Source organism: Callospermophilus lateralis, chromosome 13, assembly GCF_048772815.1.
Source record: "Callospermophilus lateralis isolate mCalLat2 chromosome 13, mCalLat2.hap1, whole genome shotgun sequence".
Taxonomy (NCBI): Eukaryota; Metazoa; Chordata; class Mammalia; order Rodentia; family Sciuridae; genus Callospermophilus; species Callospermophilus lateralis.
This window is the reverse complement of record NC_135317.1, coordinates 71,883,576-71,906,764: the sequence shown is the minus strand read 5'-3', so window position 1 is coordinate 71,906,764 and position 23,189 is coordinate 71,883,576. Positions and strand designations below refer to the sequence as shown.

The 23,189-nt window shown below is 42.1% G+C and overlaps 1 protein-coding gene across 2 annotated transcripts in view; it reads right to left on the bottom strand.

The window, feature by feature from the left end:
* The window catches only part of Kcnh1 (potassium voltage-gated channel subfamily H member 1), a 353,609-nt gene that overhangs the window by 202,785 nt on the left and 127,635 nt on the right, over positions 1-23,189 (bottom strand). For both annotated transcript variants that reach the window (XM_076831643.1, XM_076831644.1), the window contains exon 7: positions 9,740-10,169. In XM_076831643.1, the coding sequence (XP_076687758.1) occupies positions 9,740-10,169 (430 nt within the window). The remainder of the gene's footprint in view (positions 1-9,739; positions 10,170-23,189) is intronic.

Sequence of the window (23,189 nt, the reverse complement as noted above, 5' to 3'; positions counted from 1 at the left end):
GTGCTTCTCTGCTTTGCTCCCATGGACTTTCCATGGTCTATGATTTCAGAAATGGAAACCTTACTCCTGACCTCACCTCAGCTGTCTATGCAGTTTGACTGGTTTTGTTGGCAGTAGAGATGGCTTCCAGAAATCCTCTTCCTCATCAGGTCAGTTTCCTCCTGGGGAGCATCAATTGAAAGGGGGGGCTGTCCAGGAGAGGAGTCAATCTTTGATAAAAACAAGCCAACCAATATTATAAATTGTGGCTCTGTTGGTCCTAATAAACTGGGTGATACAATCCCCAAATCTTGAAGATGAAAAGTAAAGTCTGCTTCCCAGTGACTCTTATGAAAGACTATAGGATTGAGATCTGGGTCTTCCAAAAGAAGAAAAAAATAGCAAATTGGTCTTACTGTGGCACTTGTCTCTTGTCACCTGATAGAGGGTCACAGTTGGTCACCAAGCAGTAGCCTACTGTAGGAAGAAGTCTAAGGGACTGATAAGCCAGGAAGCTCAAAGCAGGTGCTCGGCGGTTTGATCAGCACATCTTACTTTCTTCTAGGTACTTGGCAGAAAGGAAGTGGGGATGGTTTTCTCTGTTGCCTTTGGGCCCAGAGACATCCTCACTCCTGCTGATAACTGGGGTTGCAGCACAGACAGGTAGAAAGTTGATGAGCTCAGGGGTCAGAAATCTAGGCTTGCACTCTGGCCCCATCATTCACAGGAACATTGACTCGGGGAAAGATCATTGACCTCTCTGCTCTTCAGTTTCCTCACCTATAAAACTGGGTTAACACCTCCAACACAGAGGTGTTAGAGTTGAATGAAGAATGTGTTCTGCACACTCTGTAGGTTCCACCCTCCATCAGCCGTAATGCTATTCCTACCTACTCATCTGTGCGAGTGATGAAAATCCTATACATTATTCACTAGACAAATAAAATCTTTCGTGACGCCTTCCCCTTCACATTGCAGAAAGGATCACTGTCTTCCTGGAAGTCTGAAAGCTTATTCCACAAACATTTAGTGCTCTCCAGCTTCACGTGGTTTTTCCCGTTTGCATCTGCATTTCTCAAACCAGATTGTAAGCAAAAGGAGAAAGGGATTATATCTTATTTTCCCTCCCTTCCCCCATGCCTTTACTTATTTACTGAGCCCATGGTGGACCATGTACAGCACTGGCTCACAAGGCCCCATGGAGTCCAGCTGGGGGGAACATGTCAGGGAGGCTCTCTCTCTCGCTCTCTCCCCCAGCCCAGGATCCTTTCTGATAGTTGGAGTATGTACTCCCTGACCTCTTCCTTCATCCTCTGCCTGGGGGAGGGGTCTCCTGCACATGTCCCCGTAACAACCGTCCTCTCCTTCATGGAGACGCATCTTACCTATTAACCCACTCACTGTTCCATCCTCAGTGCTCACTCATGCCTGGTCCATGGGCGGCACTCAGATAGCTCAGGTAAACTGTTGATTGAGATTCTGGAGAACTGCAGGTAAATTCAACAGTTGTTTTCTCAGGGACCAGACAGGTTCATGTGCTTTTAGAAACTATGTCCCTGAGCAGGCACAGAGGCATACACTTGTAATTCCTGTGACTTGGGAGGTTGAGGCAAGAGGATCACAAGTTTGAGTCCAGCCTCTGCAATTTACCAAGACCCTGTGTCAATATGAACAAGGGCTGGGGTAGAGTGACAGCTGAATGGTAGAGTGCGCTGAGCCCAATCCCCAGTACGGAAAAAGAAAAAAAAAAAAAAAAAAGGAAGAAGAAGAAACTATGTCCCTGATAAGGTTTCCTCTTTCCTCCAATTTTGAAGACCGGAAAGTTCCTCTCCTGTCTGACTTCTCTTTAGCTGTCTGTGTTTGTTAGACTGTCAGTTGAGAACCACAATAAATGCTTGCCAAACAGCAGCTGAAGAGCTGTGAACTGTGATTAATCAAGTTCCGCTGATGAAAGTAGGATGGAGGCTTTAGCCACTCTTGGCCCACGTTTTCACCCCTTCCCATCAGAGTTTAAGGGCATCCCAAGAAGGGACAAGCTCCTAAACTCCACTGGCAGAACTTGTGGTCTCTGGCTGCCACCATAGTGACCTCTAAGAACTAGAGCACTGAGCTGGCAAAGATGAGCCCAGATCCACTTATTCCTAGCTGTGTGGCCTCTGTCCATTCACACCAGTCAGTAAAATGGGGGAATATCACCTGCCCAAAGAGTACTATGCATTTTAAAGGAGGTAATAAATATAGAAATAGAAACAACTAGATTGTAACATCTGTTTACACATTTTAATGTAATGGAAATTAAAAAAAAAAAAAGGAAAGGGATTTTGCAAATAAGGCGGGTACCTGTGATGTCAGAGACAATACACCTCATCACTTGTATGCCACCGTCAGAGCTTCCTAACATCTAAAGCTTGTAAATTCCTTCACCCAGTGCAGAAATCCTGCTACAAACAAGGGTGATGTCTTCCTATAGCTCATGCAATCAGATTTTTTTCACCATGATTGTAATCCAAATTAATAGAACTATCTCCCAGGAAAAGCAATCCCTCCCTGCCATCTCTCCACAGCCCTCTCCCTTCACTCCCTGCTTCTCCACCCCTCCCGCACACAACGTGCACATCACAAAGAACATTTTTTTCCAACTGCCACATCCCAAAATAATCAGTAAGGGAAGTGACAGCATGAAGACAGATGAAACTGGGGTGAAAACCCAGTTCATCCCCCTCTTAAACGGCAATCTGGGGAAAGTTCTTTTGTGTCTCTGAACTCAGTTTTCTCACCTGTAAAACAGGGATAAGAAAACCTATCTGCAGGTAGGGTTTTGGGTAGTGAAAATTAACACCCAGCATGTCTCTGGTGCTAGTTCAGGACTGTTTCTAGTCCCTTCTCTCCTCTTTAGGGGGAACTCTCCTGTCACTCTCAGTATCCTGTCATGCCCAGTGAAAATCCTGCCAGTCAGGCCTGGACAGCGACACCTGGGGTGCCTCCCCAGCCACATGATACAACTTCTCACTTAAGAACTTCTCCTAATCTGCTCTACTCTCATACTTTTTCAAAGTATTTATTTATTGTTTTGGTACTAGGGAGTGAACTAGGGACACTTTACCACTGAGCTACATCCCCAATCTCCCTACACTGCTGAGAGTCTCGCCAAGTAGCTCAGGCTGGCCTACAACTTGCAATCCTCCTGCCTCAGCCTCCCAAATCACATGATTACAGGTGTGTGCCACCAAGCCCAGCCATTTTTTTTAATGCTTCATATCTATGGAACATCAAATCCAGCTATATTTAATGACCTGCACATTAAATACTAAAACACATCGTATATTTCATGCAAGTTCAAGTTCTCTTAGATTGTACCTACAGGACTAAAATGGTTAAGAAACATCATTGTGGAGCCTTATAAATGTGCTCGAGAGAGGAAACAGAGCAGGGACAACACTGCTGTTGCTTGAAATCACTGTTGGGTGCTTTGTGTCATCCTGTTTTCCATCCCCAAATGGTACCTCCATATTCAGTTGGGGAAGTACCAAAGGTCAAAGCACTAATCAGGGGTAGAGATATACAAGGCAACAAGAACTGATGGGTAACAAAGCCATCCTCAGTCCCACAATCTTTCAGAATGTGCCTAGGCACAAAAGAGAAGAGGAAGATCTGGGGTCTAGAGTCTCACTGCAGCTGGATGAAATATAGATCAGGTGAGAAAAGTAACTATGGTATCATGAGAATGTTCATAGAAAAGTAACACAGGGCCCGACAACACAATAAAAGCTTAATAAAACCAAGGAACAGGGTGGGAGTAACCAGGATTAGTTTTCTGGAGGAGAGGAAGAAGGGATGTGGAAGACAGAAGGTAGTCCAAGTTTGTGCCAAAGGTGGGGACATCAACTGAAATGCACCATGGCAGGCAGAACTTTTTAAAAAAGAAAAAAAAAAGATTCTAGAGGAAAAACAAGCTGATTTGCTGGCTAGAAAAGAACTCTAAGAATAAATGAGAAATGAGTGCTAATTTCTCTCAGAATTCTGAACACTGCCCCATTTCCCAAAATAAACAAACCAAAAATGAAATCAAATAGCATTCCCCTGCTCCTGAGAAGAGAACTGCAATTATTATTTTCTTTTTTCTAAGGAAAGAAAAAAATTAACTGGGAAGAGCAATTATTGTCATTAACGACACTAAAAAATCATGACCTTTTCAACTCCCAATGTAAAATTATCATCTTTTCAAACAGCTGTCATACGCCATTATTTCATTTTTACTTCCCACCAAGTAAGATTGTCAGGATAGCCTCTTACCTTCAGTCCACCAAAACTAAAGGGTGGAGGAGATCTAGAACTTGGGTCAAAGTCTCTCCACTAACTCCAAAACGGTGTGCCTAGTCGGGGGCTTCATGTATTGCTGGTATCAACTGAGGACAGATGAGGAGGAGGAGAGCCCAGGCAGACACTGCTGGCCACCTGCCAGCATCTGTTCTCCTTTCTAAATTACTGTATTTCTACCTGGGCACATGACCATCCAAAATAAAGCCCACATTTCCCAGCCTGCTTTGCAATGAGATGTGGCCAGGTGACCCACTTCTAGCCTATAGGATGTGAACAAAACAACCAACCAACTTCCTACTCTTGTTCTTCAAGAGAAGGCATGTGGCCAGGCTTCCCTTTCCCCTTCTACTTTCTGGAAAAGAAGAGGGAAAAAAAGAACATATGGCTGAAGCTGGAACAGCCATATGGGATCCCAATATGGAATTCATGTGTGAATACAGCAGAGAAGGCAGGCTTCTGAAGATTGCCGGGAATCCAGATGAAGCTTAAACTTTCAGGAAACATTTTGGATCTGTTTAAAGGCAAAAACCAATCTCCCATAATAAAGCTCTCTGGATAGCCCTGAAGACCCCTCCAAAATTCCAGGGCCTTCTCAATTATTCAGAACCAATAAGCCAATTAATATTTAACTAAGAGTCCATAAAGTGTTTGAAGTCTTCTAAGAGCATCTTACATTTCCTCTTTCCTGGGAGTTGTGACCCATGTCATTTTAGAAAAACTAGTACCTAATGCAAGAAGGGATATTCAGCAAAGGTGAGATGGAAAGAAATAAGAGATGTTTAAGTAAGGTCATGTAGTGGTGGGGGAAGCCCCGTATTTGAACGCAAGTGACAATCCAAGATGAAAAGCTTCATAAAGCACTCTGTTAGGTTATAAATGGATGAAGTAGTGGGGTCAAACATGTCCCTTCCTCCAGAAGAGAAGGTGATAAAAGGAAGCCATTAAGGGTGGGCCCTTTTGCTGTCTGGGTGCTCCCAGGCTTGGGGGTAGGGTGACAGAAACATTCATCAGGATAGGATCTGGCCCAGCAGGTGGAAGGGAAGGAGGAGCTCTACAGGACTGAGCAGATGCTCATCAGAGTCCCTTAACACGGGCACTGAGCCAGGATTTTAAGGAGCCGGGTGGGGGCAGAGTGGGAAGAAAGGTGTGGATTCCAAGGGACAGGCATTGTGCAGTGCTGAGGCAGGAGGCCACCCGTGAGGCCTGAGGGTGGAGAGTGTGGAGTGGGAGTGCAGTGTCTAGACCACCTGCCGTTATCAGAGGGAGAGGAATGAATGCAGCTTACTTGAAATGACAGGATGACAGCAAGGACATTATGAGAAGAGAAGCAGGAAAGTGCAAGCGCATATTTAGAAAATGGCAACTGTCTCTTCACCATCAAGTTCTCCTGGGGAGCTGCCCAAGACAGCACCAGGTCTCTACCCAGACTGAGACCTCCAGATAAAGGGGCTCTTCCTCTGACCATTCTTCATCCTTTGAGGGATCCTTCAGAGGTGGGGCAAGGCTCAGCCACATTAGATAAAGACTCTACTTCCAGACCTTTATCACTGACTGGTGGACCATAAGGGCCTGTCTTTGTTCCTCCCACCCACATTCCACCACCAACCGGAAGACTCTGAGAGCAATAATTGTGAGGCAATCAGCATGTGCCTGTTGAATGGGGGACAGCCTCTGTCAGATGTGTCTCAGGGTATAACATGCAGGAGAGATTTATGTGTGGAAAAAAACGTAAGTCCATTCACCACATCCCAGGGTGACCACTGTAGACCATCACAGACCTATGTCGGGAGGGCAGGGAGGCCAGAGCAAGGGCTGTCTTGTCCCTGGGCAAGGCCAAGACCTAACACTGGGACTCAGAAATAAAACCACACAGAACACCTACCCCATGTCTAACTGCAAAAACTAATTTTGGCCAATAGTTTTCACCTCTTCCTAATGCAATTTTTTTAAAATTAGAATTGAGCAAGGTGGACTAGCTTGCAAATATTTAGGTTTTTTTTTTTGGTTCCTGACATCCTCTGGGGAATGAACCCAGTTGTAATGAGATGTTGACTGCAGTGAAGAGAAGTAAAGGAAAGCTTGGATAATCTATATTATGGCTAATGCACTGTAACCAAATAGGCAAGACATACTATTATCAAGGCATGTAAAATTCAAAACACAGAGAAAAAAAATCATAATGTAACCCCTATTTTAGAAATCCACTGGTTTTTGTATTTTTTCCACTTTGTAAAGGCTGCTGGGGTGACCTTGGATGGAGGCAGAACAGAGCTCAGGGTAAATGCAGGCTGAAGCCAATATTCCCCATTGCTAGAGATCCCCATTCTGGTATAGTTCAGTGCCATGAGGAAGCAGGTAAGTGTTCACATGTGTACACACAGGCAAAGCAAGATAGAAGAAGCCCGTAAACCCAACAAGACATCAGCAGTTGTCCTGAACAAAGACTGTTGAGAATGTGAGTTTACAAGGATAATTACCACTCATTACACAGAGTGCAATAACTTTCTTGTTAGCACAAGAATTTGTCAGACGTGTGTCACACGAGAAGTGGAACAGCTATAACTGTAAGTGACAGGTTGCTGAAAAATGGCTGGTTTCCTAAGCACCTGGTCCCCTGAGACTGTAACATAATCTTGTTCTTAAATTAAAACGACAACAACTACAAACAAGCATAGAAAAACTTTCCACTGCAGAAGCTGCTGGCTTGCTAAAGTTTACAGAGAGAATTTTCAATATGTCAGGGAGTAAACATGGAGAGGTAGTCAGAACCTGCCTTATTAAACTACTCCATCACATCCCAACATCTGCACTGTTACCCCATCACCTTCACAAGAGGGGTCTGGATCTGAATCCTCGCTCTTGACCACAGCCCCACATTCTTGGGAAATTGTGTCAATTTCTCTGAGCGTCCATTTCCGTATAAAACAAAGATAATAATCTCTAACGTACACAGTTGTCATAAGCAATAGAAACCACGGAGTGCCCTTAGCATAGTGCCTGACAAATAGCAGGAAACAGTGTTAAATAGCCCATGCTTAACTAAATGTCACACACGGCTGCATAATGCAGAGGCGACTACCTGTGTATTACACTTTTTAAAAACATTAAGAAATGCAAATGTCACCTGACTCTGAGAAGGTGAGAAAAGACAAGAAGTGGTAATAATTGAGGTTCTCCCTGGATACCCAAGAAATTATGCTCTTCATAGAAGATGGGTTTTGGGAAGAAAAATAAATTGCTTATTCTGATTATATGCCACCAGAGCTGCTTTCTTCTAGGTAAGAAGTTGCAGAGAGATTGGTATTTGAAAGCCTTTGGGGGAGCCGTGAAACAGGGCCTATTTTCTAACTGAACACTTTCGGCAAATTCTCTGTAACAGATATAATGAGCTGTGCAAGTTGACAAAGTGTTTCATCTCCCCACTAAGAGAAGGAAATCTTTTCCCAAGCATACTGCATCTTGTTGATTACTGGATACTCCAAGGCTCATAAGAATGCCACCAGCAGGTGAGGGGTGTTGCTCAGTGGTACAGCCCATGCTTAGCACGCACAAGGTCCTAAGCTGGATCCCAGCACTAATGGAGACACACACACACACACACACACACACACACACACACACACCCCAAGACTGCACCTGTTTCTTAGCCAAGGCTCACAGCTTTTAAGGCTGAAACCCTTTTAGAAGAGTAAAGGTCTTTAATTCTTTCCTACAACATGAGAAAGTACCTCAAGTTCTAATTAAACCAAAGCAATTAGCCCCCCACAGATCCTTAACACTGCTTCCCATGGCCAGGCAATCATCTCTATTAAAACCCCTTTTAATGTAAGGAGCAAACCCAAAGCTCCACTGGCAGACACTTCCTGCTTCCCACAATCCATTACCCCTTTAGACACATTCTGTAAATATGCTCAGGCAAACTCTGCCTGCACAGAGGGCTTTGATGAAAGGACTCCCTTAGAAATGATGAGGCAGTTGCCAGAAAGGAGGTGACAAGCAGCAAATGTGACCATCTGGGTAACAAAATCCACTCACAGAGTGGATGCTCCATCTCCGGTCAGCTGGATAAACTAAAGCCTCAGATTTTCTTCTGGTTGGTTTAACAGTTAACTCGTCAACTCCACCATAACAGAGCACAGCAAGCAAAAACAGAACCAGAGCCCCCAAGTCCTTCAGCATAACCAGAACACTGTCCAAACTGATGCTTCACTGGGGCTGTCCTCTCCCATGACCCAATCTGTCACTGAAGCATTGGCAGGGTGTGCCTGGCAGTTTCAGAGTGAGTCCAATCTGCTCAAGTTTGCCGTTTCTAGCCCACTTGGGGCCGTCCTACCTAAGACTCCCGTTAATGAAGGGACTTCACTGCTATCTGCAGCTACACAATGGTCAGTGGGCTAGTTACTCAGATTTAAATACCTGCCTCAAGAACTAGGGCTATTTTTCAGCTCAGGCATGTTACTCCATTAATCTCTCCCTTCTCAATTAAACAAGGACTCCCCCCGCCTTTCTGTTTACTTGTGTGGTTTTATTTTTGTTTTGTTGTTTTGAATTGGAAAATTTATCAACCATTAGCAGAGATCCAAAATGTTGGTCTAGGCTAGCATTGTCCAACAGGAGTAAAATTTAAACATTTTCCCAGGAGCCACACTTAAGAGGATAGAAAGATTATTATAGAATGTTTCATTTAACCTAATATATCAAAAGTATTATTCATTAAACATATAAACACCAAAGAATTAATGAGACATTTTATATTCCTTTTTCACATTCTTTTTCCTCATTCTATTGGGCTGTGTAGAACTAGAGCTATGTTCAAATTGACATGTATAACATAAGTATAATTAATTCCATATTGAATGTTAGAACTGGTTAAGAGTAGATTTCAAGAACTCTCACTGAATAAAAAAGGTGAGTAACTAAGCAAGAAGATGAATATGTTAATTTGCTTCACTGTGGTTCACTGTATATAGCAAAACATGTTATATACCTCTTATTAAGAAGAAAAATGTCTTGGGAAGATTTCTACAATTCACTGTTACAGGAAAATTTGAAGTATTCAAGTAACACGATCTCATTTTAACTTTATAAAAATTGGTCTCTATGTGTTCAGATTTACACAAAAAGTAGTCTAAGGAAAAGCATCAAAAAGTTACAGTTATCTTTATCTGAGAGCTAGAATTATGGATAGTCCTCACATTCTACTTCATACTCTTATATTTTCTAAACTTTTTTCAGTGAGCATGTTTAATTATCATGAAAACTATAAAGCTAGTCTTTAAAAACACCACCACCAATGACGACAACAACAACAACAAAACTCTGTCACTTATTTTAACTCTCTCCACTCTGCTGGCACAAGAGCCACTGCCCTATTTCCAGCTAACAGAAGGGATGCCCAAAGTTACGTCCCACCCCGCCATCCCAGCACTGCCATACTTACAGCCAATCATCATGATAGCCACTGCAAAGATCTTCTCAATGTCTGTGGATGGGGCAATATTCCCAAAGCCCACACTGGTGAGGCTGGTCATGGTGAAATACAACGAGGAGATGTAGACAGAGTTCTTGCTGGGACCACCTTCCCACTTCCCTGAGCCAGACCCATTAAACTGATAAGGGGTGCCAATGTCCATTGCCAATTGGTAGAGCCAGCTGTTGTTGCGGATCGTCTTGGTGTCCTCGTCAAAGATCTCATAGTCCCCAATGCTGTACCAAATGCAGGCCATCCAGTGTGCAGCCAGCCCAAACACACACACCAGCAGGACCAGCACGGCAGCTCCATATTCAATGTAGTGGTCCAGCTTACGGGCTACCCGCCCCAGACGTAGCAGCCGAACAACTTTCAGAGAGCTGAAGAGGCTGCTGATGCCCTGTGAGAAGAGGAACACAGGGTCAGGGTGGAAGATACGACCCCTCCCCCCCTCCCCTCTTGGGCCATTATTTTAAGCATAGTGTATTTTCATGAGATACAATATTATGCAACCCTTAAAATTAAAAACATAATTTTATTCCCAAGGGTATAATATGGAGATTTCTCTTAACTTTGTCCTTCTTTCCTTAAAAAGCAAATTAATAGGAATTATGTTGTGCCAAAGTATACAAATATAAGGGAGTATCTTTATATCATTACTTATTTTTAAACAATTTTTAAGGGTTGCACAACATTTGTATTTCACAGTATGACAATCTCATTCCATTGTGCACAGGCATATAAATATGGGTTACAAAATTGTCAAGAAACACACACACAAAAATTTCACAGTTGTTATTGCTGTATTGTCAGGTTATGAAATTACAGGTAATTTTTTAAACATATTGGTATATATTTGTTAGACTTGTATACACTTATTTTCTATATCATGACTTTTATAATGAGTAAAAAGGTATTTAAAAACCATGGAAATTTAAAATGAATTAAATAGCTGAGAAGAACCAGGATTGTTTTCTGAGAAAAGTTATAAATTCTTGAAAGACTGTCATTTCTTTCAGGCTAGGGGTTGTACAATCAAACACCATCTACTAAAACATTATCAACTAAGGAAACAGTGCTACAGGGAGACTCCTGGATTTAGCTGGTCAATCCTCTTCCCTTTTAACTGGTGTTTAGGAATCGCACCAGGCCAAGTCTGTTCAACAGCCTTCTATGAAACAGCATGGTGGTGGTGAAAAACACCATCAGAGCAAAAATCTGGAAAACGGTGTTTGAGACCATATATACTGTAAATGTAGACCCTTCCATTACCTCTTGGTTCCCTTGTCTGGACAGTGAAGGGAATATATTATAAGGTTTCTTCTCCAAACACTAACATCCTCTCATCTCTAAAGGGAAATGAAACATATTACAGAAGCCACACCTACTTAAAACCCCAAAACTCCTATTCTAAGGCAGGTCCAAGATGTATGCAAGGGAAACTTCAACTTTTTCAAAGTTCCACTAAAAAATTTATAAGAAAACAGACTTTTCTTTAAGACTTTGTCCTCCTTTAAATGGCAAAAATCCAAGGAAGGATGATGTCCTTCACCAAGAGGACTGAATGACTTTCTACCATCCTAAACACCAGACAGTTTCTAGGTCACTGCTATTCTCTCATTCACTGTCCTTTAATGACAACCTGTCCCCCACAAAGGTCAAGTTACATCACAGTCAGAAGGAAAATAGATAAATGCTTTCTGATGCATCTGTGCATTCTTACTCGCCAAGGCCATTTCCTCTCTCTGGGCACATAGTGAAATGACGTTTCCCAGTCACCTTCCATCTGGGTGACCATGGGACAAGTTCCTACCAATGTAAAGTGAGATGACTTATGTGTCATTTGCAGGCAAAGGCATGCTTTCTCTTCCCCCCATCATGCCTTAGAGGTAAGGCTCAGTATGACCTTGAAGCTACCTATTGAAGATGGTGGAATTACAGCCTGCAAAGAACCTAGATCCAGAAGGACTATGTGGAAGGCCCCTTCCCCCAATCCACTTGGATTATAATGTGGTGAACCAGAAGGAAACCTCTAAATAAGCCACTGAAACAGTATTAGCATTCTCCAACAAGCACAGAGCCCTTCTGTCATATGAACACAATCTCACGTAGCATAGCCTTGCCAACACAGACCAGAAAAATCAGGTTGCCACAAAAAGTATTTTTGTTGAGGTGAGGGTGGGAGAGGTGGGATTTATTGCCCTTTAAAAAACAAAAACAGTTTTTTTCCCATAAAACTTAAAACTAATCATTTCTTATCCAACACAGAGCAAGAAACAGCTGGATGTAAGAATCATAATGGATTTTTCTTGACCAGGGAGTACGTCCTTAGGGTCAGCTACCTTGGCTAAGTTTACCACCAGTGTGTCCACTATCCTTTCCATGGTCTCCTTTCCTTTTCCCTCCATGTGCTTTTCTCGAATTTCTACCATACAGAAAGGCTGAGAGGGGCTGAAGTGGTGGCTCAGTGGGAGAGTGCCTGCCTACCATGTGCACTGGGTTTGTTTCTCAGCACTGCATACAAATAAAGGTCCATTGACAATTAAAAATTATTTTTTTAAAAAAGAGAAAGGCTGAGAAAATCCCTTCAGACAGATGAAGGTGAATGGGTATTCCCTCTCCAGAGGGCATTTGCATTGCAACAGAGGGGAAAACCTTAGGAAATCAACTTCCAGTAGTAGAATTACAAGTACCCACTGTCTAGATGAAGGAGATATTTTGGGAGGCAACTGAGCCTTTTTGATGACTCAGAAATCAAACGTCATGTAAGCAGCCACCTACCCTCCACCTCCTCCTAAGGCGGTCCCTGAAGTCATCTTTCAAAGCAGTTCAGCTCCGAAACAGAACTTGGCACAAGAGCAAAAACTGCCTTCTCATTTTTCTTCACCCCTATTCAACTCAGTGACTTTTCTGTCTTCCAGAATCCCTGAAGGAATGATCATCCTATCTCTCCTTGACCTTTCCCCTTGGCCACTCCCACTGCCTCTCAGAGATCCCATTCTGTGATGGTCCTTCATGGAAATAAATGAAGAGGCTCCCATCACTTCACCTCACCTCCTTCTCAATTCATCCCTCGTCCCTTCTCCATCCCTTCCCAGTGACCACCTTGGCACCCGAAACCACTACTCAGAGGCCATGCTGTCCTCTAGCCACACCCCCCAGACACACAGAGCATTCTACATTGTGGGTACACTAAGGCATCACTGCACCAGCTCAGACTAACCCCTCATCCCAGAATGCTTTGCTGTCCTGTTACTGCCCCTAATACAAGTCATCCTACAGGCTTGTCACCAACTGCACCCTGAAGCCTTCAGTGACTACCGTGTAGTCACAATCTCTTACCGACTCCCTGTGTCTACTGTTCTGAACCCATAACCACTTGAGCACACTGCTTTGCATAATGGTTTCCTGTACCCATTTCCCCAACTACATTCAGGAACCACATCTTCCTGAAGGCAGAAGTCACTTGCTATTAATTTTAGAAGCCCACTGTATTGAACTGAACTATGTCCTTCCCAGAATCTCAAAATGTGATTTCATTTGGAAATGGGGTCATTGTGAGCATGGTTATTTAAGGTCATCCTGGAGTTGAGTGAACCATCAATTCAGCACGACTGGTGTCTTTATCAGAGATGAGTTGGACACACAAGGAGAAGAGCATGTCATAGATGCAGGTACAGAGTTGGGGTGATGTGTCTTCAAGGCTAGGAATGCCAAGGATTGCTGGCATAATCAGAAGAAAAATGCATGCAGTGACTGGGCATGGTGGCACACATGGAACACTGAGGCAGGAAGATCACAAGTTCAAGGCCAGCCTGGGCAACTTAGTGAAGTCCCATCTCAAAAAATAAAAAGGGCTGAGGATAGAGCATCCTTGGGGTCAATCCCCCAGAACCATAAAAAGAAATAGTTGAAAGAGAAAAAAGAAAGGTGTGCAACATATTCTCCCCCAGTCTGCTGGTACCTTCATTTCAGACTTGCAGCCTCCAGAATGGAGAGAGGACAGATTCTATTGCATGAAAACCTGGTTTGTGATCATTTGATTTGGAAGGCCCCCCAAAATTAAGATACCCACACAAGGTCTAAAGCACAGTGTCTTTCCAGAAAAAAATCTTGAACATTTTCTAAACTGAAATAAAGAGTTATTAGAGAATTCTTTTTCATTTTAAGGAGGTTCTGGAACAATATAAAACAAGAACTTTTTCACTGTGGTGTCTGTCTACCCTGATAACTATTACACAGTGATTGCATAAGTTCTCTTTTATTAACAGCTGGAATTCTAGCTCTTTAAAAGCATTTCAAGCTATTAATTTTGGGGTTTTCCCATTACTTTCCTGAAGTTAAGCAGATGCAATAAATAAAATACTCCAAACTTTTTTTTTTTTTTTTAGTGCACTGAAAACATGACAGCACCATATGGTAGGAAAAAAAAAACTACATTTCCCCAGAGATTTCTTGCATCAGAAAACTCATCTCACATTTCAAATAGTTCCAGATATCACAACCTTGAATTATGAAGAACCAAGAATTTCCAGTCGGGTAGACATGGATGAAGGGATAGTGAGACTCTATACTGCTGAGCTTCACCCCTGAAAGCCAACAACTATAGCTGGAGGGAAAGTTTTTGAAATGTAAGTAACCCTGCTTCTAATAATACTGATGCAATTCAAATCAAATGGACACTTAGCGTCATCAGGATTAGAGTTTCACCTAATTGTTCAGCCTAAATAAATCACTTAAATTTGACTTTACCTTGCATTCTCATCTAACCAGATTCATTGATTCTCTGCTCATCTTTTTTCCCTCCTGCCATACACATGGACATAAAAGTCAGAGTTGGATGACACTGTGTAATTGAAAAGAACTTTCAGGTTCTTACATAGTTCCACCAGGTTTCCAGGTCTATATCAGGATACAATGACTTGCCTAGCAAATTCCGCAGGTAGCCTTTTAAAGATTAAAAAAAAAAAAAAAAACTTGTTTTCAAGCCCACTTTATTTATGACCACTCTTCTGTATCCTTCTTCAACTAAAAGTCTCCTTTTCATTCTTTCCCCTGAGGTCCTTTAGAATCCATCTTCACATGGAGGAAAATTCTAAGCCTCAGCATCTCCATCTCTGTGGGTTGTTCCCCTCCATCTTCATCCTTTAGTTGAAATCTGGCTTTTTCCTAGCATCCTACTTTCTCCATTTCTCTGTCTTATTCTCCAGAGTTAAGAGTAGTTTCACACTTGTATCTTCCAAACATATGCTATTTGGTATTCACAAAAATATCTCACCTGCTTAGAAGATGGAAAAGACTTCCCATGCTCTTGGATAGGCAGAACCAGTGTCATTAAAATGGCCATACTATCAAGAAGCATTATACAGATTCAATGCAATCCCTATCAAAATACCAATGGCATTCTTCACAGAAATTTTTAAATTCTGTGCTTTTTCTAGTTCTAAGATTCATTTGGAAAAATAAGACTCAGAATAGCCAAAGCAATCCTGAGCAAAAAGTGATGCTGCAGGCATCACAATACCCGATCTCAAATAATCCTACAGAGCTAAAGCAACAAAAACACCATGGGACTGTCACCAAAACAGACATGAAGACCAATGGAATAGAAGACACAGAGATAACATGAATAGTTATCTGATACTAAACAAACATGCCAAAAAAGAAAAAAAAACTTACATGGAGAAAAAGATAACCTGTTTAACAAATGGTGGTAGAAAAACTGTAAATTCATAAGAATGAAACTTGGCCCCTAATCTCTCACCCTGCACTAATGTAAACTCAAAAGTGGATCAAACACCTAGGAATTAGAGCAGAAACTCTGCAATTGTTGGAAGAATGGAACCACCATATAGCCCAGCTATCAGACTCCTCAGTATATATCCAAAAGATCTAAAATCAGCATACGATAGGGATACAGCCACATCAATGTTATAGCAGCACAATTCACAAGAGCCAAGCTATGAAATGAACCTAGGCACCCTTCATCAGAGGAATGGATAAAGAAAATGTGGTAAATATACTCAATGGAGTATTACTCAGCCTAAAGAAGAATGCAACTATGGCATTTGCTGGTAATTGGATGAAACTGGAGACTATTATACTAAGTAAGCCAGACCCAAGAAGTCAAAGGTCAAATATTTTCTGATATGCAGAAGTTAATCCAAAATAAGGGATACAGAGAGAAAGGGAGAGGAAAAAGAAAGGAAAAGAGGGGTATGAATTCCATCAAAAGAGAAGATCATTGGACTAGATGAAGGGGAATAGCGGAGGAAAAGGATAAGGGAAGAAGAATGGAATGAATCTGACCTAACTTTCCTATCTACATATGAATATACCACAGTGAATCTCACCATTATATATATCCACAAGACACTAACTTAAAAACAAAAACTATAATAGCAGAAAGATCAGTTGAATAGAGAGAAGAGAATATGAGGAAGAGGAGAGAGAAAGAGGAAATACTGGGGACTGAATTAGAGCAAATGCTTTTATACTTATGTCAAAATGAATCATAATGTTAGGTATAACTAAGAAAAATATTAGTAAGCTTATTTAAAATGAAAAAGTCTCCCCTTTCAAGATTTGTGCCATCCAGCAATACCACCAACTCATTATTGCAATCTGATTGATATGTTATACCTATTAAATGCTTGGAACTGTCAGAATTTGGTCTTAACATTTTCATTAGTTTTCTTGTTCATCGAGTCCTTGGCTCCTGTCTTTCATTTCTTGGATCATTGTTCCTGGGTCTCCAATCAGCAGCTTGGATAACTGCAAGGTCAGTGGGGAAAACCCATTCAACTCTCTGCTCTTTGACCTCATGGCCATGACCTTCCACAATTACTCCACATCATCCCTAGACTAGAAAACACTCCACCTCTTAATTCTGACACACCAGATTCTACACTATGATTACAACTTCCCATTCCTCCCGCTCTCTCCCACCATCCCCTACTAGCTACTCTTTGGCTTTCCTTTGGTATCCCTGTTCCTCATCTCTTCTTTCCCAACCATCAACACTCTTCAGACTCCACTTCCTTTCCCATCACAGTAGATTCTGTGTTAGTCCAGCACTTCAGGTACTCTCCCCGCAATACCCCAACAACCTTACTATCTGCCCACCTGCCACATTTGTCCCATCCAACTTCCTATTAATCATACACTGAAACCAGAATCAACATGAAGCTCAGTTTGCTCATCTCCCACTCATTCTTCAATCTACTGCAATCAGATGTCCACTTCCACCATTTCCCCAAATCTACTCTTCCTAAGGTTACCAATGACCTTCTAATTGTTGTACCTTTAGCATGTGACACCTATTAAGGTACTTTTGACAATCTGTGTGGTCACAGTGTCTACGTGCCTTTCCAATCTCCAACCACAGAAGTCAGGTATGCCAGAATACTTGCTTCTCTAGCAGCCCATGCTGCTATAGTACAAGCATCTGACCCATTGAGACACCCATATCAGTCACTGAACAGTAAAAAATGGAAGAATACAAATAATAATAAATGTTGGAAAAAACAAACAAACATTCTTTCTGCTAAAGCATAGCAGCATCACCGGTTCCCAGAGGCAGCAGGTGGCAGCCATGCAAGTAGTACCCAGTATCCACTGATAGTGGGATCTTGACCCATGTCCAGTGTTATCATCAGTGGAAATATTCATGAGATTAGTTCTGCAATAAGAGTTTGACATTGTTCTTGGCCACATAGCCTCCAAAAGTTTTCCTGGTCTTTCCAAAAGTTCTGTAAGTACCTAACATCCTTTTGAAAACATTCTTTTCCCTTCTATGGGCCAGAATTGAGCACTGACTACCAAAACAAAGTGGAATGGAGATTTCTCCCTTGACCCTCTGAGCAATTTTTATTGCATCTAATTATTCCCTAAGGCTTTGGTTCTAGCCTTCTCTTTTCAACTTTTCTCATTTCCCTGGGTAGCTGCATCCATTAAGGTGATCTTAACCACCATTTATTCATTAATGACCTATAAATCTTTCCAACTAGACCTTCCTCTTACCCTAAGTCCTCTAAGGCATGTCACTGGTATGCCCATGGGCCTGGCACTTTTAACCCTCAGTCCATCTCCTATTCCCTCACTCGGAGAAGGCTCTCTGGGTCTCAAGTGAAATTAAAAAAAAAAAAAGGTGTCATCATTATAGTTGGTTATGCAAGCATTTCTCAGCTGAATGGTCTGTTAAGGAGGGTGATATTAGGGTATATAAGTATACTAATGATCGATTTGGCTGCCATTTGGATACAAACAGGGAATAAACATGTTCTTGTCTATCTCTAGAAATACATATAAAATATCAGAGATATCGATTAGGGAAAATTTTGCTGTTTTGAACATAATGCCATGTGAATTTATTGCTTCTTTAATCTTAAAAACTAAGTTAAATAAAAACTTAAAAATACAACAGAACCCTACTCATCAGGGACTACCACAGGGACAGAGAGCAAATGCACCCTACGCCTTTACTCATGACCTGACAGACATTAAAAGATACAGTATATGATGTTTTGTTGTTTTCCTTTGCCTCTGATCTCCCACCTAACTCAGCTTGTTAGGTATTCAAAGCTTGGTCGTGCCTCATCCATTCTGCTCAACCAACATATCAGCTTCAGAGACCAGGTGCATCGCAGGCTCCTGCCATGACTCTCCCAGGACAAACAACATAGAGGGTAAAAACTATTGAGGAGCCATCAAAACGGCAAATTCAAAAGGCCCTTAACTTGTCTCTTGCCAGGATTTGTGCTCTCGTTCATTTCCCACCTGTGTCTTGTCTTAACAGCTCCAGCAGCTCCTCCTTATGTCAAGGCAGAGATGTTTGTACAGGGCGAGACAGAGCTCTGAAAAATTAACTCTTGGCTGACCATGCCTTCTTTGGAGTTACAGTACCTCACAGGAAAAGAGAAAACCCAACTTTGAAGTGTACCTAAAGCTCGTTATCATTCCTAAACCTCAGCCTAGTGAACATGCAGGAAAGACTTTCACTCGCCTGATTTTTGTTCCTACTGTCACCAGGTCAAAGTTTCCATGTCTTGCACCATTTCTGAACCACTAGGACACATCATCCATTAGCCTTCTGGTCCTTTGTAATTTGGTCCCTCCAAAGCTTCATGTCTCCTGCTCCCCTCCCAGGCATCCTCTGTCGTAGTCATACCAACTTCCTTGAGATTCCCATGTTCATGCTGTGCCCTCTCGTCTTCACTCATGCCATTTCCTCTACCTCAAACATAATCCTTCCAGAAATCTGCCTGGAAAACTCCCTCCCATCCACAAAACATTCCTTGGGGCCTCAGTGGTCACATGAGTTACAAGATACTTATCACTAAAAACTATCCCTGCATAAAGTATGCAATTAGGTTACCTTTTAAAATAAATGTTAGAGTGGATTCAACCTCATCCAAGCAGTAGTATCATTCTTCCACTTTAATTTGCTTTTGGGGCCTATAATGAAAGGAGCACACATATGGTAGCATCTTAGAAACTGTGATGCATTGGTCACACCAAGGAACACAATCCTGCATGTGAAGAAATGTTGAGAACTGCAAGTTCCAGAGTCAAAACAGTCACCTCACTGTGAAGCCTCCCCTGACACCCACAGGTAGAGCTTAGTGTCCCTTCCTCTTAGCTCCTATGGATCTTCATTCTTTCAACACTCAGAGAGCTAATAATACCCAATAAGAGACACATGTAGTTTTAAGCACTGATAATATACCAATGAGAAACATGACCAAAATTCTCACCCTTCTAGAACTTTCATTCAGTTGAGGGAGATAGACAATAAATGTAATTAATAATAAGTAACATAAATACCATGTTATTAGCTGAAAATATGGGCAGAAAATAAAAATAAAGAATGCCAGGAAGCTGGAGTTAGCCAATAGAGCGTTGACAGAGATGTTAGCATTTAAGCCAAAGCCCAGTGGAGAGGAGAACAAGGGCTGTGAGAGCATCTAAGGGAAGCATGTTCCCAACAGAAGGAAAAGCAAGTTCAAAACATCCTGAGGCAGAAACGGCATTGACTTTATGTTAGACTGAAGGCCCTTGAGGTCAGGAATCATCTTCAATAAGAATAATTAACATGGAACAAGTAATTCCTAAGACCAGGCACAATAAGGACTATGTGCCTTCTCTCTCAATCATTATAACCTTTTGAGGTTGTATCATATACCCAATTTACAGATGAAGAAGCCAACACCCTGTATCATTTGTCCAGAATTGCACAGGTGAAAATGGCGGAACTGGAATTTGAACCCAGATCTACTGACTCCCAAGCTTATGTACTTGGCCCTTCATTCTAAAGACTCCACCTCTAATCTTTGAGGTTTCTAGCTCCTTGCATATGCTCCATAAGTGTTTGTTGAATGGTAACTGACAAGAAGTTGTGATGGTAGCAAGTCCAGTGATCTTGTTATTAGAAATGTGATGGTTAATTTGGGGTGTCAACTTGATTAGATAGAGGGATGACTGGAAAACTGGTAAAACATAATTCTGGGTATGTCTGTGAGGTTGTTTCCAGAGAGAACTGGCATGTGGATCAGCGAACTGAGTGGGAAGACCCATCCTGAATGTGGACAGCACCAGCCAATGAGTGGGAGGCTCAAAGGGAATGAAGCAGAGCTGGGAAACTTGCCTCTTTTTTCTTTCTCGCTCTTCTTTACCTAGCAGGTGAACTTTCTGCTTCTGCCCTTTGGGCATCAAACTCAGGTTCTCCGACCTTAGGACACGGAGTTGTGCCAGAGGACTTAGGTGGGGTACCTCTCAGGCCTTCAGCCGCAGACTGGGGCCACATCATCAGTCTCATTCTGAGGCTTCCCATTTCTTGGATGGAGCCATGCTACCAGCTTCCCTGACCCTCCAGCTTGCAGACAGATATCATGGAAATTTATTTTAGCCTTTGTGATCCTGTGGGCCAATCTAATAGATTTCTCTGATATCAATCTATATTCTGTTGATTCCGTTTTCTCCTCCGAAGACCACAGATCCAGGATTTACTACTTTATTAACAGAAACTGACTTGTTTGTTATCTTTAAAACAGAGATGACTTCAAGGACCAATGTTCCATGCAGATCCCACCACTCTGAGAACTGCAGGGCCATTTCAACTGCATAATGGAGTCAATGGGCTTACCAGGTTTTATTGGAAGTCACTCACTGAAGCGTAAATATAATTTGCTTCCCTTTCATTGTTTCAACATTTTACTTTAGGCTTGTTTAATTCAATTCAGCAATCACTTCCTGAAAACCTAGGACAGAAATTGCCGAGAGCTACCAGTGATGGCAAAGCAAGGAACTCTCACCCCCCCTGCCCTCACCTTGCCTACAATCAGACCAAAGAGCAAACAGTCCATGAACCACAACCCAGCATCAAACCTAAGCTAGCTACAACCGTAGAACTGAATGCGTGCAAATCCTCTGGCTATATAAGAAGGGAGTTTTCTTCTCATTTAACAAGTCTAGTTGACCACAAAGGTTGTGGTCACTGCATATAAGGGGAGCATTACATAAAAAATGGAATCTCAACATTCCATTTGTTTAAGCCAATGATGTTATCCACAGGCACATCCGCAGTATCCATAGAAAACAATCATTGAGGGAAGGTTCAAATTAATTGCTTAAAAATCATCTACTTTTTGTTTACAATTCAAATGACAAAGTAAACTGTGCATTCAGTGATGATGTAACTATCAGGCTTTTCTGAAAATTAAAATCTTTATAGTGGCCAAAAATATTCCCAAGGATAAGGAATAAAGAATCAGGTTTTATCAAACTCCATCATCTCAGAATACTCATCTCAGGGTTTTCTTCTTCCAGAAAAGTGAAATGAATCCAAGTAATTTTGAATGCATTTTCTCTCATACTGAAGGAGGCAGTCAAATCACATTGTATCTACAGCTCTGACATTGAAGCGGGGTTAGCTGTGCCCTTAATCTACTTTAGGCTAATTTAATTTAAGTTCTCAGAGAAGACAGCAGGTCAAGGTCTAGCATAGGTTAAAATCCCAATAACTTTCATGAGGGTCATGTCTGTAGGTGTTTTTGGCATTGGAACCAGAGTACAATATTGGTCCACTTATCACTCCCCTGGCTTAAGCTCTTGCTACAAAACCACATGGACATTAGGAAAGCATTACTTTGATTAGTAAAATTTAAATAAGCAAGGGAGGAGATAATACCTCCTGGTCACAACAAGAACACTATTTATTTAGGTACTGGGGATTGAACCCAGGGGTGCTCTACCACTAAGCCACATCCCCTGCCCTTTTTATTTGAGACAAGATCTCACTTAGTAGCCCAGTCTGGCCTCAAACTTGCAATCTTCATGCCTCAGCCTCCTGAATTGCTGGGATTACAGGCTTTTGCCTCCATACCTAACTAACACTATTTAAAACAGAAAATATGCACAAATTTCTGTGCTGTCCGATGTGGCTTTAAAACTCTCATGTGCACTCTAACAAAATCCACCAGTCTCATCCTTACCCAAGACAAAGCTTTTTAGAAGCCCTTAAATGTGTATGCTTCTAACAAGCACCAGGAATTTGTTGTACAGGCCTCCAGAGGGGAGCTTGAAGATGAAGAGGGAAGGTTCAAGTAGCCAATGTAGACATGGAAAAGGTCCCCTGGAATTTGAGGAACCAGACACAGTCAATAGCACTCTGCCCATAAAACCCAGGGGTTTGAGCTATCTCTTCCTAATGCCCAGGGACTAGCTCACCTGTAGGGTGGGAAAACCAAAGCCCTGGGTGGCAGGGCACCCTTGGGAAAAGAGCTCATCAAACCACTGGGCACACCTCTCGGGGACCACAGGGAAACCAAAACAGGCTCTGATGGAGGATGCCATGTGTGCACCACGACAGTTCTTGGCATAATTGAGAAAGAGATGGGGGAAAAAAGACTTTCAGCATGGTCCTCACACTAGGAAAAGGGCCAGTGTTTCGTCTTTCATGCTGTTCAGTTTTAACTGTCCAATCTTCACAAGTAGATTTAAAGCTCTTGAGGGCCGTTCCTCCTCCCTCGGCAGTGAATGGTGATGAGCCTACCAATCACTCCAGACTCTTCCATTCCCTGGAGCAACTGGCATGCACAGAGCTCCACTGTCCTGCCATCTGGCCTTCTGAGGATAAGTCTCTGTAAATGTCCTGAAGACAAATTATGGCACCTTTAAGAGGCTTCCAGTAAATACACAGTTCTAAAGTTTCTGGAAATAGAAGTCAAGAGAGTCACCATTCTGTGTGGAGGAAAATAATCAATAGCTACAACTTTGGGGAATTTGATATGAAGAAATTATCTTCTGGTTAGAAAAACAAGGCCAACGTGAGGAGTCTTACATAGGATTCAATCCACAGGCTTAGGGCCAGGTCCCATCTGATATACTTTTGTTAGCTCCATGACCCCAGTAGAACTCCCAA